This window comes from Rhinatrema bivittatum, chromosome 3, assembly GCF_901001135.1.
Source record: "Rhinatrema bivittatum chromosome 3, aRhiBiv1.1, whole genome shotgun sequence".
NCBI lineage: Eukaryota > Metazoa > Chordata > Amphibia > Gymnophiona > Rhinatrematidae > Rhinatrema > Rhinatrema bivittatum.
Window position 1 is genome coordinate 196,789,350 of NC_042617.1, and position 18,610 is coordinate 196,807,959.

General features: G+C 43.4%; 1 protein-coding gene across 1 annotated transcript in view; it reads left to right on the forward strand.

Annotated features, from left to right (window-relative positions):
* GINM1 (glycoprotein integral membrane 1) overlaps positions 1-8,953 on the forward strand; it is a 71,615-nt gene extending 62,662 nt beyond the window's left edge. The window contains exon 8 of the mRNA XM_029594069.1: positions 8,334-8,953. Within this exon, the coding sequence (XP_029449929.1) occupies positions 8,334-8,478 (145 nt within the window). The 3' untranslated portion in view covers positions 8,479-8,953. The remainder of the gene's footprint in view (positions 1-8,333) is intronic.
* The last annotated feature ends 9,657 nt before the right edge of the window (positions 8,954-18,610 follow it).

Consider the following 18,610-nt stretch of genomic DNA (forward strand, 5'->3'; position numbering starts at 1 on the left):
CTATGTGATGTGTTTGGGGTCCGGCCATGATGTCCTTACTTGCACCAAATGTGCCCAGATGACACCAAAGGGTCTCAAGGCTAGGCTGGAGAAGATGGAACTTCTTTCGGTCACAAACCCCGACTCCATCGATAGCTTCGATGTCATCTGAACCAGTACCGTCGACTTCGCGCCAGCACCGGGAACCCGCTGCTGCCCAACCGGCTTAGACGACTCCGCGGGTGTTGACCCCCTCTGTTTCTCCTCAGGAAAAAGACAGAGGAGAACATCGAGAAAAACAGACACCGTCATCGGAAAGCTCAGGCCACCAATACAGGTAAACCCTCTGCATAAACGTCGTCTGAGCCACTGACAAAAAGGTCCCGTACAGTAAAGGCCCCATCCTCTTCTGTCTCTGGGTCACTGAGGCGTTCCCCCACCTGGACAGGTGCCGGGAGCCGCGACTCCACTTTCACCAGTGGTTCCTCCAGCTATGCCAGTGCTGCCTCCTACTCCGGAACCGGGTATCCATGCCCCAGGTTTCCATGAGGAATTAGATTGGATGATTCAAGAGGCCATCGGTAAAACACTCCAGAGGTTCAAACCTCCATTGATACCGATGCCAGTTCCTGAGCCAGCCACCGATCCGATACCCACGGTGATTGCACAGTTATTGGCAAGAACGAATGCGTTAATTGGTGCCCTTCCACCGGTGAACCCGCGGGAACCGATGGGCCCAATTCCTTCATCACCGATACCCTTATAAGAAGAAGAAATACCGATCTCCATTCCGCCATCTGGAGTGCTGCCACTGACACAACTATCAATGCCCCCATCGATGCCTTCGATTCCGCCTCGGAGGCCATCGACGCCTAGGCCCGGGCCTTCCAGGATAACACCGTTACTCCCTTCTATCACCAGTGGACCCTCCAGCTATGCCAGTGCTGCCTCCTACTCCGGAACCGGGTATCCAGGCCCCAGGTTTCCGTGAGGATTGGATCGGATGATCCAAGAGGCCATCGGTAAGGCACTCCAGGTGTTCAAACCTCCATCGATACCGGTGCCGGTTCCTGAGCCGCCACCGATCTGATACCCACGGCGCTTGCACTGTTATTGGCAAGAATGGATGCGTTAAACGGTGCCCTTCCACCGGTGAATCAGAGGGAACTGATGGGCCCAATTCCTTCATCACCGATACCCTTGTCATCGGAAGAAGAAGAAGAAATACCGACCTCCATGCCGCCCTCCGGAGTGCTGCCACCAACACAATTATCGATGCCTTCGATGCCCCCATCGATGCCTTCGATTTCGCCTCGAGGCCATCGATGCCTAGGCCTGGGCCTTCCAGGATAACACTGTTACTCCCTTCTGATGAGCATATGGGAGCTGGTGATGAGTCTTACGATCCTTGAACCGATGATTCGTCCCAGGATATTGATGATCTGCCTTCACAGCCCTCTCCTCCTGATGAAAGGAAGCGTTCTCCTCCAGAGGACTTGTCCTTTATCAACTTCGTAAAGGAAATATCTGAAACGGTTCCATTCCAGCTTCAGATTGAAGAGGACTCTAGGCATCAGATGCTGGAGCTTCTCCAGTTTCTCGATGCTCCAAAGGAAATCATGTCTATCCCTATTCATGAAATTCTTCTGGACTTTTTAAAGATGCTCTGTGGCACCTGTCAACCGTAAGACAGATGCCACCTACCTAGTTCAGTCAGCCCCTGGCTTCCAGAGAACTCAATTAGATCATCACTCAGTGGTTGTGGAGTCAGCCCAAAAGAGGGCACGACGCTCCAAACCTCATTCTTCCATTCCTCCAGGAAAGGAACAAAAATTCTTGGATGCATTTGGAAGACGTGTATTCAATGCTGATCTCTCGCATTGCTTCCTACCAATTGTACATGTCCCAATACAACAGGTCCCTGTTCACGAAGATTCAGGAATTTGCTGAAGCCTTACCTCTGCAATTCCAGGACCAGCTTCATGCCATAGCACAAAAAAGGCCTAGATGCTGGCAGACATGAAGTACGGGCTGCATATGACATCTTTGATACCGCCTACAGAGTTTCGGTGGGAGGAATTAGTGCGAGGTGATGGACCTGGCTAAAGACTTCAGACCAGAAGTATAGGACAGGTTAGCTGACTTGCCCTGTGCTGGGGATAATCTTTTTGGTGAAAAGATTCAAGAAGCAGTGGCGCAGCTCAAGGACCACCAAGAGACTCTGCGCCAGCTCTCCTTACTGCCTTCTGATCTCTCTTCCTCTTCCAAAAGATCTTTTCGGAGAGACTCCAAGAGACAAGTCTATCGGCAAAGGAGATGATATCCCCGGCATCCAGGGGTCGGCCTTCTAAGCCTTACCAAAATGGCCAATCCAGGCAACCTTGACTACAGAAGTCACAGCCAGCCCCCCAGCCAGGTCCAGCTTCTGGCTTTTGACTCCTTCCTAAAGAGCAGTACCCAGCCTCCACTTCCGGCTATTCCCGTCAGAGGCCGATTGTGCCACTTCTCCAGACTTTGGCACACAGTCACCACAGATCAGTGTGTACTCGCTGTAGTAACTCAAGGTTACCACCTCAATTTTCTCTCTGTTCCACCAGATTCCCCACCTCGGCTGACGAGGGGAACATCCAACCACTCATCACTCCTGGAGCAGGAGGTCTCCCTCCTCCTCCAGTCCGGAGCAATAGAGCCAGTGCCCCTATCCCAACAGGGGCAGGGGTTCTATTCCCGATATTTCCTAATACCAAAAAAGTCAGGTGGTATTCGCCCAATACTGGATCTTCACACCTTAATCAAATACCTACAAAGAGAAAAGTTCAAAATGGTAACCTTGGGTTCTCTTCTTCCCCTTCTCCAAAGGGAAGATTGGTTCTGCTCTCTAGACCTTCAGGACACCTACACACACATTTCAATTACTCCATCACATCGCAGATTCCTGCAGTTCCTAGTAGGCCCATAACACTTCCAATATCGAGTGTTACCATTTGGCCTAGCATCTGCCCCATGAGTCTTTACCAAGTGCCTCGTAGTGGTAGCTGCCTTTCTCAGGAGTCAAAGTGTCCACGTCTACCCCTATCTCGATTGGTTGATCAGGGCTCCCACTCAGCAAATTACACTGACGTGCCTATATCTCACTTTGCATACGCTGATCTCCCTAGGGTTCCTCATAAACTATCCAAAATCCAGGCTAGTTCCTTCTCAAACCCTGTCGTTCATAGGGGCTGACTTGGACACTCCAAAAGCAAAAGCCTTCCTGCCTCGGGATTGAGCTTTCACTCTTGCTTCTCTGGCCCATCGACTGCAGTCTCGACAATATTCAACTGCATGCGATTTTCTGGTCTTACTGGGTCATTTGGCCTCCTCTATGCATGTCACTCCCATGGCTCGCCTTGCAATGAGAATAATGCAGTGGACTCTAAAATCACAGTGGACTCAGTCATCTCAGCCAATGTCTACCATTGTCCACATCACCAAACAGCTTTGCTTATCGCTGGCCTGGTGGACAAACCAATCCAATCTTCTTCAAGGCCTTCCATTTCAGGTTCCAGACCCTCAAATAACTTTGACAACAGATGCCTCCAACCTTGGCTGGGGTGCACACGTAGCCAACCTACAAACTCAGGGTATCTGGTCTCCAGAGGAAGCCAAACACCAAATAAATTTCCTAGAGCTTCGTGCAATCAGATATGCTCTAAGGGTTTTTCAGGATCACCTTTCCAACCAGGTTATCCTGATTCAAACCAAGAACCAGGTGGCCATGTGGTACATCAACAAGCAAGGGGGAACGGGCTCATACCTTCTATGTCAGGAAGCTGCACAGATATGGGCGGAGGCCCTTTCCCACTCAATGTATCTCAGGGCCACCTACTTGCCAGGAGTGGACAATGTGTTGGCGGACAAGCTGAGTCTCACTTTTCCAACCGCACGAGTGGTCTCGCGACCCCACAGTAGCGGAATTAATATTTCAACGTTGGGGTTACCCTCGCATAGACCTCTTTGCGTCAATCTGCAACCGCAAAGTAGGAAAAGTCTGCACTCTCACTCGCAGCCAACATCTACAACCAAGAGACGCTTTCTCCCTCTCGTGGGCCAGCGGTCTCCTTTATGCATACCCTCCATTTCCACTCATTTCCAGGACTCTCATGAAGTTGTGAAAGAACAAGGAACTGATGATGCTGATAGCCCCTCACTGGCCACGCCAGGTCTGGTTTCCAATACTCCAGGACTATCAGTTCGCCTCTGGGGAAGGATCCACTTCTGATCACTCAGAATGACAGGTGCTTGCGTCACCCCAACCTCCAGGCCCTGTCTCTGACTGCCTGGATGATGAAAAGTTAATACTTCAACCTCTTAACCTTTCAGAGACGGTCTCCCGTGCCCTGGTAGCTTCACGAAAGCCTTCAACAAGAAAGTCTTATCGTTCTAAGTGGAACAGGTTTACGGTATGGTGTACTTCCATGTCCATCAACCCCTTCACTTGTTCCATACAGATGTTTTTGGACTATCTCTGGCACCTGTCAGAGTCAGGCCTGAAAACTTCCTCTATCAGGGTACATGTCAGTGTGGTAGCCACCTTCCATAAAGGTGTTGGGGATGTACCCATTTCCGTACAACCCTTTGTAACACGCTTTTTAAAGGGCTTGCTCCGCCTAAAACCTCCACTGCACCCTCCGGCTCCCTCCTGGGACCTTAACATGGTTTTGAGGCAACTCATGAAACCGCTGTTTGAGCCTCTCCAATCCTGTGATCTCCGCTATCTCACCTGGAAAGTGATTTTTCTTTTGGCGATCACATCCGCTCGCAGAGTTAGTGAATTACAGGCCTTAGTCACCTATCCACCTTACACTAAACTTCTGCATGACAGGGTAGTACTCCGCACTCACCCTAGGTTTTTGCCTAAGGTAGTATCGGAGTTTTATATCAATCAATCCATTATACTACCCACTTTCGTTCCCAGGCCCCATTCGAATCCAGGAGAACAGGCTCTGCATACCCTTGACTGTAAACGTAAGAACATGCCATACTGGATCAGACCAAAGGTCCATCAAGCCCAGCATCCTGTTTCCAACAGTGGCCAATCCAGACCATAAGAACCTGGCAAGTACCCAAAAACTAAGTCTATTCCATGTTACCGTTGCTAGTAATAGCAGTGGCTATTTTCTAAGTCGACTTAATTAATAGCAGGTAATGGACTTCTCCTCCAAGAACTTATCAAATCCTTTTTTAAACACAGCTACACTAACTGCACTAACCACATCCTCTGGCAACAAATTCCAGAGTTTAATTGTGCGTTGAGTAAAAAAGAACTTTCTCCGATTAGTTTTAAATGTGCCACATGCTAACTTCATGGAGTGCCCCCTAGTCTTTCTATTATCCGAAAGAGTAAATAACCGATTCACATCTACCCATTCTAGACCTCTCATGATTTTAAACACCTCTATCATATCCCCCTCAGCCGTCTCTTCTCCAAGCTGAAAAGTCCTAACCTCTTTAGTCTTTTCTCATAGGGGAGCTGTTCCATTCCCCTTATCATTTTCGTGCTCTAGCATTTTATCTAGACCGTACAGCCATCCACAGGAAATCCACTCAATTGTTTGTTTCCTTCGATACCATCAAATTGGGTAAACCTGTGGGAAAGCAGACCGTCTCCTCCTGGTTAACGGACTGTGTTTCCTTTTGCTATTAGCAGGCAGGCATTCCGCTACAAGATCGTGTCAAGGCACACTATCAGGGCCATGGCGACATCAGTAGCGCACCTACGCTCTGTGCCGCTTGCTGACATTCGTAAAGCTGCTACCTGGAGCTCTCTCCACACCTTCACAGCTCACTATTGCTTAGACAAGGCTGGCAGACAAGATTCCATCTTCGGCCAGTCTGTGCTACGCAACTTGTTTGCGAATTAATGTACCAACACCCTTCCACGACCCATTAAGGTTCAGTATGCCCTTTAACCAAATTGACAGCCCAGTTGTACCTGTTGCACGCCGTTGGGTACATTTGGTGCATTGCTCAGGCATCCTCAGCTCGGTCCTCACCCATATGTGAGGACTACGATCCTGCTTGTCCTGTGAGAAAGCAAATGTTGCTTACCTGTAACAAGTGTTCTCACAGGACAGCAGGATGTTAGTCCTCACGAAACCCGCCCGCCACCTCACGGTGTTGGGTTTGTTTTCTTATTTTATTTTTCGCATGTACTTTTACTATAAGACAAGACTGAGGGGGGGCCCCTGCTGTCTGCGGGGTCCGTGCCATGCTGGGTATGCCCAGTGGGTGCCAGTCAAAGTTCTGGAAACGTTGACAGAAGTGTTCCGTGATTGGGCTCCATCCTGTGATGTCACCCATATGTGAGGACTAACATCCTGCTGTCCTGTGAGAATACCTGTTACAGGTAAGCAACTCTGCTTTCTCTGTAGGAGGTGATGAACTCAAAGTATTTTTTCATGAGTATGGTAGCATTTAATACATCAGTATCATTGCTTTGCATAGCTTTTCTTGCTGTATTAACCTGAATTGTATGTCATACTATACTGCAATTGATATTAAAAACTTGAAGTCCAACAGTTGATTTGCTAGACATTGTGCTTCATTGTGAAGACCTGCATCCACTTAAGGTGTCTCTGTTACTATCGGAGCATCATGGACTTCTTTAGTCAGATATCGAATAGCCTTTATACTCTCAACCCAACTTTCCCAGCAAGTAGTACTTAAAGAGACTTAACAGTAAAGTTGGATACGTGTTTTGTCAAAATTTTGCATCTTTGACCTGAGGAAGTAAACAACACAAAAATGCATTGTAACACACTTCAAGGAACTGCAGAAGGAATTTGAGACTAGAAGACTGGGCAACTGAATAGCACAGGACTCCCATCCAGAGTCATCGCACATCAGCTTAGTTGCGGCAACTTCTATTGCACATCTTCATAACGTGCCTTTGAACATTTGCAAAGGAGCTACATCGTGCTCTCTCCATACCTTCACATCTCATTATTGTCTAGACAAGCAAGCAGCTTCAGATGCCTCGGTGAGATCAGCAGGTTTGCATCATGCCACTAGAGCTTTCGGTTGTCCACAGGATCTGTGGGTTGTGCACACACAACTTAAGAACTAACCACAGCAAATGACTGTGTCATTCCTCCAAATACTGAATCAGAGGTTTGTGCATGATAGCAACCCTAAGCTGGAGCCTCCCAGATAGCATGGCTAATTCAGCCTGCTTATCGGGAAAACAAGTTTGCTTACTGTAAACTGTGTTTTTCGTAGATAGGATGAATTAGCCATGTGATCCTGCCTTCCTCCATGGACAGCCTTTGTCTTCACTACACTTTGCTGACTATCTTATCAACTAAGGAGACTGGGACAATCTTGCAGGAACAGCTGGACAGAGCAAGGTCTGTATTCTTTGAGAGAAGCTCTGCCCCGAGCCATCCAGAGGACATCCCAGACAGCATGGCTAATTCATCCTGCTATCTATGGAAAACACCATTTATAGTAATCAAACATTTATGCTTCTGTACTTTTACAGAATGAATCAGATTTCCTAGACAAGATTGTTTACAAGATTCATAAAGAACCATAGCCCTTCATTTATTGTGGCAGTATACAAACTAATTGCCAGTCACGAGTTCCAACAAAATCTGGAGGAATTTATTTCCTAGTCTGCATTACAATTGAGATTTCATTGATATTCTGTATAATTTTGGATAACCAATAAAAAGATTTTCAGAAAACAAATAATGAATTTAACAAAGGTTAGTTTGAGGATAAAGGGATCCCTTGTAAGTTGTTATCCAAAAATCATATGGAGGAGTAGCCTAGTGGTTAGAGCAGTGGTCTATGTCGCTCCTTGTGACCTTGGGCAAGTCACTTTACCCTCCATTGCCTTATCTACAAACTTAGATTGTAAGCCCTCTGGGGATTGTGAGCCTCAGAAATACATTCAGGTACTGTAGGTATTTCCTATCCCCAGGGAAATACCTACAGTAAGAGGGCTTCCCTGGGGATAGGAAATACCTACAGTACCTGAATGTAATCTGCTTTGAAGCAGTGGAAAAAAAGTGCGGAACATAAACCTAAATAAATATCTCTTGTAGCTGCAATATTGAAGTCAAAACAATTTAATGAAAAATTATTTCATCTCTCAAAGCTCTGGAAAACTACATATTAGAAGAACTCCTATTGCACATGCAGTTTAGGTGTAAAAACCCTTTTGTAAAAGACAAATCATATTTTCTGTATTAAAATATGAACCAAGGATTTGTGTAAGAAGAGGTCAGCATTCTAAGCCCAGTGCATTAACAACATGTCTTTCTCTACTCCAGTGTGTTGGTATTTAATTGTATATCTTTCTATTACAGGAATGTTCTCCCTGTTGGTGACATTTATGCTGTGCCAGTACTCGTCCCACTACTGCTCGAGGTCTCGGAGAAAACTGTGGACAACATACAAGAAAAACACTCTTCTTTGAACACTAAACCCTCCTCTGGGGCATCTTTTATATGAAATTTTTCTTCTGTCTGAAACTGAATCTCGGACCTACCGTATTTCAGATCCTTTATCTCCCCTGTAAGGAACTCAGCAAACAATGGAACCATAAGCATATCCATACCTTGTGCAAGTGGAACCAGTTTTAAAGTGCTGACCTTCCCCTACTTTTTAAGCATGGGGGAAAAATCAATTCACCTACGGGCATGGATATTTTATTATGCATAACTGCAAGGTATCATATTTGTTGGCAGAGACATTTATTGATGCAGTCTTTTTTAAAAATAAAGCAGGAATCAAAATTGCCTCCCCAGAAAGTTAAATGCAAGGATATAAAAAGTATTATATAAAACAAATTGTCAATATTTGTGGATTATAACATTTTCTGGGGTGTTTAAGCACTTTTAAACTGTTAGTTTGTAATCTGTTTAAGGATAAAGTGTGCCTTTTGTATGATTTTATGTTAAAAATTAAATTTATGGCTTGGACACCAGTACTATTCTTTAAATTAAAGACATGAGTACAAACCTCTTTCTACTGAACCCATTTGTTGGCAGGTTTGAAGATTTTTCATGAATGACTTGTGTGCTTCCAGTTTTTCTTACACCCCCATGTCTGGCTGTCTTCATGAATCTATATTATCACATGTCCTTGGATCCTGACATGAACCTGCTTTGTGATGTCATACCCATATTGCAATGTCAGGCAAAACCTATGGCCATTCTTATACAATAAAATCAAGATACAATATCTACTATGCTACTAGGAGGACCAATGGGGCTGGTCTTTTGGTCTGGTTCTCTACCGTATTGGATAGAGGAGTATTTAAATTCCCATGTTTGAAACACAAGATTCCCACCATATTATTTATTCAACTCTCTTCTTACTATTGTCCTTTGTATTTCTCCCTCACATTTTGATTCCATTACAGTACAGGCCTCCGCCACCTGAGGTAGGCTGTTTCAGTCCTTATCTTCCTGTTTGGTTCTTACAATTTCCCTGCTTAATCCAAACCCAGCTGCTGCCCTTTCCCTCCACTCTCCCATGTCTTACCACCAAACAGCCACCAAATCCTAGTGAACTGGTTGCAACATTGTCATTACATGCTCATTGATGCTAGGGTTAAAACTATTGCCATACTGCATTCTGTCCTCATTGGCTGTTTAAAATGTCATGTCATCGAACAAACACTCAAAGCTTATCCCTCATTTCTTCTGCTTAGTTCTACACACCCGGTCCTCCCACTGTGCTCTATGGCTGTCCCAAATATATTTAAGTTCTTTTATAGTACTGGTGGCCACAATGTCTGCTGGTAGGGTATTCCAGATATTAACACCCTCTCAGTATTTTCTTACGTTTCTTCTGAACATTTTATTTGTTAGATTTCTTATTTGCCATTCTTCTAAGGCCCAAGGCAAAGATTACAATAGATGCAATATAAATATTTTATAAAACCATCACACAGCAATAAAATAAACAGTCACATAATAAAACTTAAAAAAATACAAAGGAATAAACCATCATGGCTACAGAACCTAATCAAACATCAGGAAAGACTAGCTTGAATAGCCATACAGTTTTCTAAAGGAAATAATCTGAAAAATTTCACAGATAGTTTGGCAGGGTATTCTACAATGTAGGATCCATTCCTGGAAAAGCCTCTGAGTTTCTACTAGTTTTATTTCCTTAAATGAAGGAAACAGTAGTACATTTTTTTATGACCTAAGTGACTGAGTTGGAATATAAGAATGTAAACAATTAGATAAATATTCTGGATTGCCCTTCTTTAAAACTCAGAGTCTACATAAGAATCAATTACCTTGATTCTTATCCAATTACCTTGAGGATCACCAAATACTGTCCCCCAACCAATTTGGATTTCGCAGAGCAGCAAGCACGGAAACGCTTCTACTCTCCCTCACAGACTTCCTCCTAACCGGCTTAGACAAAGGACACGCCTACCTTCTAATTCTACTTGACTTTTCGGCGGCATTCGATACGGTCAACCACCACATTCTACTAAACCAATTGGCAAACATCGGAGTGCAAGGCACTGCACAGAACTGGTTCAAAACCTTTCTGGAAAACAGAGGATATAAGGTTAAAATCCATAACAAAGAATCTCAGTACCATCCATCTTCACTAGGGGTTCCACAGGGCTCCTCTCTTTCCCCCACCCTTTTCAATATATACTTGCTCCCACTCTGCCACCTCCTCACCAAACTAAACTTGAAACACTTCCTATTCGCAGACGACGTACAGATCGTAATCCCCATAAAAAAATCCATTATAAACACATTAGAATTCTGGAACAAATGCCTGACTGAAATCAAACTCCTCCTCAACAGTCTTAACCTTATTCTAAATGCCTCAAAAACAGAATTCCTCATTATAGCACCCGAAAACAACAACATCACCACAAACCTACCAGCCAACCTGCAAACCTCGCACGTAAGAGACCTAGGAGCAATCATCGATAACCGCCTAAACCTTAAATCATTCATAAACCAAACAACCAAGGACAGTTTTCACAAGTTATACATCCTCAAAAGAATCAGACCACTGTTCCACTCACAAGACTTTAGAACAATTCTACAAGCAATAATCTTCTCAAAGCTGGATTATTGTAATTCTATTCTACTAGGTCTCCCTGCCGCTCATACAAAACCCCTTCAGATGGTGCAGAACACAGCTGCCAGAATTCTGACCAACTCCAGAAAATTCGACCACATCACCCCCATCTTGAAAACCCTTCATTGGCTTCCCATTCACTACAGAATCATGTACAAATCTATTACCACCATTTTCAAAGTCATACATCAACTCGCACCATTAAATCTACAAATACCACTCAAGAAACACACCTCTGTCAGACCAACTAGAGAACACTACAAAGAATCACTTCATGTTCCAAAAGCCAAAACATTCCAACACAAATCTTTCGAAGACAGAGCTCTATCCACAGCAGGACCGCGCCTATGGAACTCCATCCCTTCAGAGCTTCGCCAGGAACCATGCCTACCTACTTTTAGGAAAAGACTAAAAACCTGGCTTTTCAAAAAAGCCTACCAGAGTTCAGATTGATCCAGGTTCCCTTTCAACCACCAATTGTCACCCCTAACCTCCTTCTTCCCTCTATCCTAGTGTAAACCCCACCATCCCATACCCCACCCCTTCCTTGACTTCATTTAGCCCTCGACATCCTCTAGACACTGATCCTTTATTGCATACTATGTAAATATTCACTGTAAATGCGTTTTACTATGTAAATATTCCTGTCCCATTTCTCTTTTTTCCTCCTATCCCAGTTGGTAATTTCCTTGTTCATTGTAACTATTATTTTCTGCACCAGTTCAATTACCCTAGTTCTATGTTTATTACACGACTTGTTAAATGTAAACCGACTTGATGCAACCTCTGGTCGTGAAAGCCGGTATAGAAATTAATAAATAAATAAATAAATAAATAAAAATAAATCAAACACAACATGAAATTCCACTGCTAACCAACATAATTTGTTCAGTGCAGGAGTAATATGATAATTCAAATATAAATTCAATAGTAGATGAGCTGCCAAATTTTGAATAAGCTATAACTGCCAAAGCTAAATTTTTGGGAGCCTGATATAAAGGGCATTATAGTAATAGTGTGAAGTTACAAAGTGCATACATAATATTTGCTAGATCCTTTTGAGAAAAAGAATTGCAATGTCAAAATATTCCTAAATAGTGAAAAGTCTTTATTACAGCAGAAACTTATTTTTTATTAGCATTTTCAAAGAGATTTACATAGCTAAGCCATAAGAAAACACGGTACCATAATAGAAATGTCGCAAATGAACTAAAGAAAAAACATTAAATGCTGCCTCTAGTCCACATTTCTGGAAGGAGGCAAGAAAAAAAAAGGGTGGTCACGTCATGCTGTGAGCGGAGTCAGAAGTGCTTTGGCTTTGCTCCTCAGGCCTCTGTGCCGCAAAGCCAAATCACCTGGGCTTTTCTAGTACCAAATTGGCCTTAATATGAATAATTGAGGGTTGGTGCTGTGCTCTATTTACCTGAGGTGTGGCTAGGAGCAGTAAAGCGGTGAGGAATGACAAAGAAAAAAAACAAAGACCCTAAAATGGCAGAGAGTAAGGTGATGTTATCACCCAATCCTGCTGACTCTGGGCCTTTGAGCGAGGTGGTTCTGGAAATGGTGACTTGGGCCTTGGCTGCAAAGCCCAACGCAAAATTTGACTAGATCTTTGTCAAATTTGATGTGTTATCAGAAGTGATGGAGAATGTTACAAAGAGTCTCGATGCCGTAGAACAGTGGGTCTCGGCCTGAGTACAGTGCATGTGCTTTGGCTGCAACGGTGAATGGCATCACGATATGCACAGAAGAGCTGGAGGCTAAAATAGAAGACCTGGAAAGCTGAGCATGCCACAAGAACCTGTCTTTCATTCACCTGCCAGAGACCTTGCTAGACCATGAACTGAAGGAATTTTTGGAAACTTGGTTTCCGGCTATGCTTCAGCTCCCTGATGCCATTGGGCCTTTGATTATCAAGTGTGCCCACTTAATAGACCCTTGTCAGGACAATCATGAATTGCCCAGAGTTGTCATCGCATGGTTTTTAAATTATGTACAAAACATGGCGATACTATAGGTGCTTCACAAGGGTCTACAGCCTGCAGTGGTAGAAAGGAGAATCATCATTTTCCAAGACTACTCAGTTAAGCTGGTGAGGCTAAATAGAGCTTTCTACCCCATCTGCAGCAAACTCTACAGTCTTAAGATTCGCTTCACACTTCAATACCCTGCCAAACTCAGGATTACACATGGTGTAAAAGCAGTCCCCTACAACTCGCCTGCAGTTTCTACAATCACCTGAGGAACCCCGACTACCCAGTTTGGAACTCTCACTTTTTGGATTCTCATTGTTGCTTTCATCTTTTTTTCTGCATTGCTGAGTGCTGGCCCAGATACTCTGGAATTTGTTAGCTCAGCTGTTGTACGGAAGATAATTATCTGAGTAAAAGACTGATGGGCCGATGCTCAGTCGAGTACACTGTTTAACCCATGGTTGGAGGCGGGTTTTGGACGCGTGTCCACAACTTCTCATTTTATAAGGGGATTAAGCATGTCCAAAACAAGTGTCCAACCCACCCACAAAACTAATAGTGTTTGTCACATGCAAATGCATGTTTTTGAGGCTATTAGCTATTCTCTTTAGATTCAAAAAAAAAAAAAAAGATGTGCGCCTGACATGCACATTTTTACCTTCAGAAATTAATGCCTACCTAGAGAAGGTGTTAATTTCTGAGTAGCCCAAAATGTGTACAGAAAATCAGAAAAATACTCCATTTCTGTACTTCTTCTGCCTTAATATATATATAATATATATACTTTAATTCCTACCTTCCTGCTCTATGTATATTCCTTCCTGTTTCCCCTCCCCGTTGATTGTATTTTCAGCCTATTAGTTACAATGTGAACCGGTATGATGTATGCTTACTAATGCCGGTATATAAAAGTTTCAAATAAATAAATAAATAAATAATATCGTGGCGATATTAAGTTGGAGGAACAAAAGGACGAGAATGTTTTTAAAATAATATTTTTTAAAAGTGTGCCGGCGGTCACGTTAGGAAAAGGGACGTTCAATTAATGAGTGTCCCTTTTCCTAATCCATGGCTGGACACAGGTTAAGGAAACCCACACTTGTAAAATGGAACATCCGTTTACATAACCCGCTAACAGCTACGTCGCCTGTGCACCCACTGCCAAGGAGGCACTAGGGCTGCATATTTATCCCTAGCACCTTCTTTTTAGCATGACCCCTCATTTAAATATTTGATCATGGGCCCAGGAGAGGTGGCTGGGCATGCGTTAGGAATGCGGGCGCTCAACACTGAGCACTCATTTTCCGTACAGATTTATTGAATCAGCCTGTGTATACGTGAGTGGGTTTATGTTGGGAGCTTGGGATGCACTTTGATTACCCTGACGCTACTACTGAACCTCAATATACTTGGAACAGAGATAAAAGCGACGATAATCTTTATAAGCTGTGGGGGGGGGGGGGATACTTTTTAAAATTCAGTCACTGTTGGGATTGTTAGTCCTGGGATGGGCTTCATTTTTGTGCCTATTTTATATTAATGCTGGATGTTGGGGTGGTGGGTGGGGAGGCACACAGCATCATACAGGTGCCTCAATTCTCACAGAGGCTGTTTGCAGTTGGGGGAATAAACGGTTGTCTGGTAAGATTGGGGAGTGGGGTTAGGGCAATTTGCTTGGAGGGGTTTATTTTCTAATAGGGATGGGGGTAGTTTATCTGAAGAGGTCAGGCTCCAGTATTGGTTCTGCTGGGGGAATGCTAAAGCAGGTGGTTGCCCTAGGCTTGGGGTGCCCTCTCTTGACTGGAAATGGATGCTATTGATGTCATTTTCTCAAAATATTCCTATGAGTAAGATGGGGCTTAGAATTGTATCCTAGAACAGGACAAGGCTGGGCTCCCTTACTAAAATGCACAAGATTCTTAAACTTAGGAAATGTCACCAGGCTGAAATTGCCCTGATCCAGGAAACTTATTTGAATAATGTGGAGTATGGCAAACTCCAAAGGTGGTGGATTGGGGAGGTGCACAGGGCTTCTTCTGGGTCCAGAAGGGCTGGCATTGCCAGCTTAGTCAACAAAGCTATTTCCCTCTCTGTTGAAATGACCATAAGTGATCCAGGAGGCCGTTTACTTATCCTCAACTGCCCTTTGAGGGGGGGGAAGTACCTGGTTCTCTGCAATGTGTATGCGCCCAATCACTATGACTTGTCTTGATTTTTTTTATGAGCCTAATACACTCCAGAACTTGCAATCGGGACCTATTGTCAGCAGCGCAACTTCAATCTTATCTTTGATCCCTTAATAGATAAATCTCATGCTGGCCCAGGTGACCGACTGATTGAACACACAGGCAGTCCCTTAGGGGGCCGATTTTAAATTTTAAGTGTGCGGGGTACATTTGTGCGGAGGTCAGGACAAAGACAGGAACAAGAGGGATGAGCAGGACCCTCAGGTGCCCTACCAATCCATTGCCAACGGGCGGCCCCAACGGACAGCCCACACTGTCTCCGCACCCTACACAGCCAAGAGGCTGGTCGCGGACCACAAGAAGAGCGGGAGAAGCTCGGGAAGTTACTCAGCCCAGGGTAGTGGAAACCCCTCGGGTCCTCCAGAGTTGGAACTAGGAATCAGAAGCAAGAGTCTAGGAACTCGGAACAGAAGCAGGAACTCTCGGAGGCATGGGTCCCACATCCTGGAGCATCAGGAGTAAGCAGGAACATAAGAACATGCCTTACTGGGTCAGACCAAGGGTCCATCAAGCCCAGCATCCTGTTTCCAACAGTGACCAATCCAGGCCATAAGAACCTGGCAAGTACCCAAAAACTAAGTCTATTCCATGTTACCGTTGCTAGTAATAGCAGTGGCTATTTTCTAAGTCAACTTAATTAATAGCAGGTAATGGACTTTTCCTCCAAGAACTTATCCAATCCTTTTTTAAACACAGCTATACTAACTGCACTAACCACATCCTCTGGAAACAAATTCCAGAGTTTAATTGTGTGTTGAGTAAAAGAGAACTTTCTCCGATTAGTTTTAAATGTGCCACATGCTAACTTCATGGAGTGCCCCCTAGTCTTTCTATTATCTGAAAGAGTAAATAACTGATTGACATCTACCCGTTCTAGACCTCTCATGATTTTAAACACCTCTATAATATCCCCCCTCAGCCGTCTCTTCTCCAAGCTGAAAAGTCCTAACCTCTTTAGTCTTTCCTCATAGGGGAGTTGTTCCATTTCCCCTTATTTTGGTAGCCCTTCTCTGTACCTTCTCCATCGCAATTATATCTTTTTTTAGATGCAGCAACCAGAACTGTACACAGTATTCAAGGTGCGGTCTCACCATGGAGCGATACAGAGGCATTATGACATTTTCCGTTGTATTCATCATTCCCTTTCCAATAATTCCCAACATTGTTTGCTTTTTTGACTGTCGCAGCACACTGAACAGACTATTTCAATGTGTTATCCACTATGACGCCTAGATCTCTTTCTTAGGTTCCAGATTAGGTGCTACAACGCAACATTGTGTAACTATAGCATGTGTTATTTTTCCCTATATGCATCACCTTGCACTTATCCACATTAATTTTCATCTGCCATTTTGATGCCCAAATTTTCCAGTCTCACAAGGTCTTCCTGCAATTTCATAATCTGCTTGTGATTTAACTACTCTGAACAATTTTGTATCATCTGCAAATTTGATTATTTCACTCGTCGTATTTCTTTCCAGATCATTTATAAATATATTGAAAAGTAAGGGTCCCAATACAGATCCCTGAAGCACTCCACTGCCCTCTCCCTTCCACTGAGAAAATTGTCCATTTAATCCTACTCTGTTTCCTGTCTTTTTACCAGTTTGTAATCCACTAAAGGACATCGCCACCTATCCCATGACTTTTTACTTTTCCTAGAAGCCTTTCATGAGGAACTTTGTCAAATGCCTTCTGAAAATCCAAGTGTACTACATCTACTGGTTCACCTTTATCCACATGTTTATTAACTCCTTCAAAAAAGTGAAGCAGATTTGTGAGGCAAGACTTGCCTTGGGCAAAGCCATGCTGACTTTGTTCCATTAAACCATATCTTTCTATATGTTCTGTGATTTTGATGTTTAGAACACTTTCCACTATATTTCCTGGCACTGAAGTCAGGCTAACCGGTCTGTAGTTTCCTGGATCGCCCCTGGAGCCCTTTTTAAATATTGGGGTTACATTTGCTATCCTCCAGTCTTCAGGTACAATGGATGATTTTAATGATAGGTTACAAATTTTTACTAATAGGTCTGAAATTTTGTTTTTTAGATCCTTCAGAACTCAGGGGTGTATACCATCCGGTCCAGGTGATTTACTACTCTTCAGTTTGTCAATCAGGTCTACCACATATTCTAGGTTCACCGTGATTTGATTCAGTCCATCTGAATCATTGCCCATGAAAACCTTCTCCATTACGGGTACCTCCCCAACATCCTCTTCAGTAAACACCGAATCAAAGAAATCATTTAATCTTTCCACGATGGCCTTATCTTCTCTAAGTGCCCCTTTAACCCCTCGATCATCTAACGATCCAACTGACTCCCGCACAGGCTTTCTGCTTTGGATATATTTTTAAATGTTTTTACTGTGAGTTTTTGCCTCTATGGCCAACTTCTTTTCAAATTCTCTCTTAGCCTCTCTTGCCAACATTTATGCATTATCCTGTTTTCTTTTGTTGGATCCTTCTTCCAATTTTTGAATGAAGATCTTTTGGCTAAAATAGCTTTTCACCTCCCCTTTTAACCATGCCGGTAATCGTTTTGCCTTCTTTCCACCTTTCTTAATGTATGGAATTTATCTGGACTGTGCTTCTACAATGATATATTTTAACAATGACCATGCCTCTTGCATATTTTTTTACTTTTGTAGCTGCTCCTTTCAGTTTTTTTCTAACAATTTTTCTCATTTTATCAAAATTTGTATTCTCACATTCTGACACCTTATTGTGAATCTGGTGGACAGACAACAATCACCTTCATATGACAACCAACCTGTGGTATTAGCCATCATTACCCACTCAGGAAAAGTGCAAAAAGTATCTCCAAAAGTTCATCTGAAGAGGCCTTACCAATCTTTTAATTCCCCTTCATTGTTATTCTTGTCACATTTTCATAATAAAGCCTTTTATTAAAATTATAAAAAATGAAAGAAGTTTCATCATGGTTCCATCAGTCTCCATAAAAGGAATGGTCACAAAATATAACACTAGTGATAATTCTGAGCCCATATGGGAATCTGATATTCACCTGGTCTATGTGTACCATTATAATTAAAAAAATTAGGAGGATCATTTCTATAGTCCTGACTAGGAAACCATCTATAGTTCAAAGGACTATTTTCTCCTAAATAAGGGTTTGAAATTGGACAATCTTCTATAATAGTGTTAGCTGGCCAATTTCTGGGATGGTAAATACCATAATAACGATGTGCTAACTCCTGATAAGTGCCAATTCACGATATGACTCCTAATTATAAAAAGAGTCTAAGGGTGTATCAAATTCCAGTACAGTTTGCTGT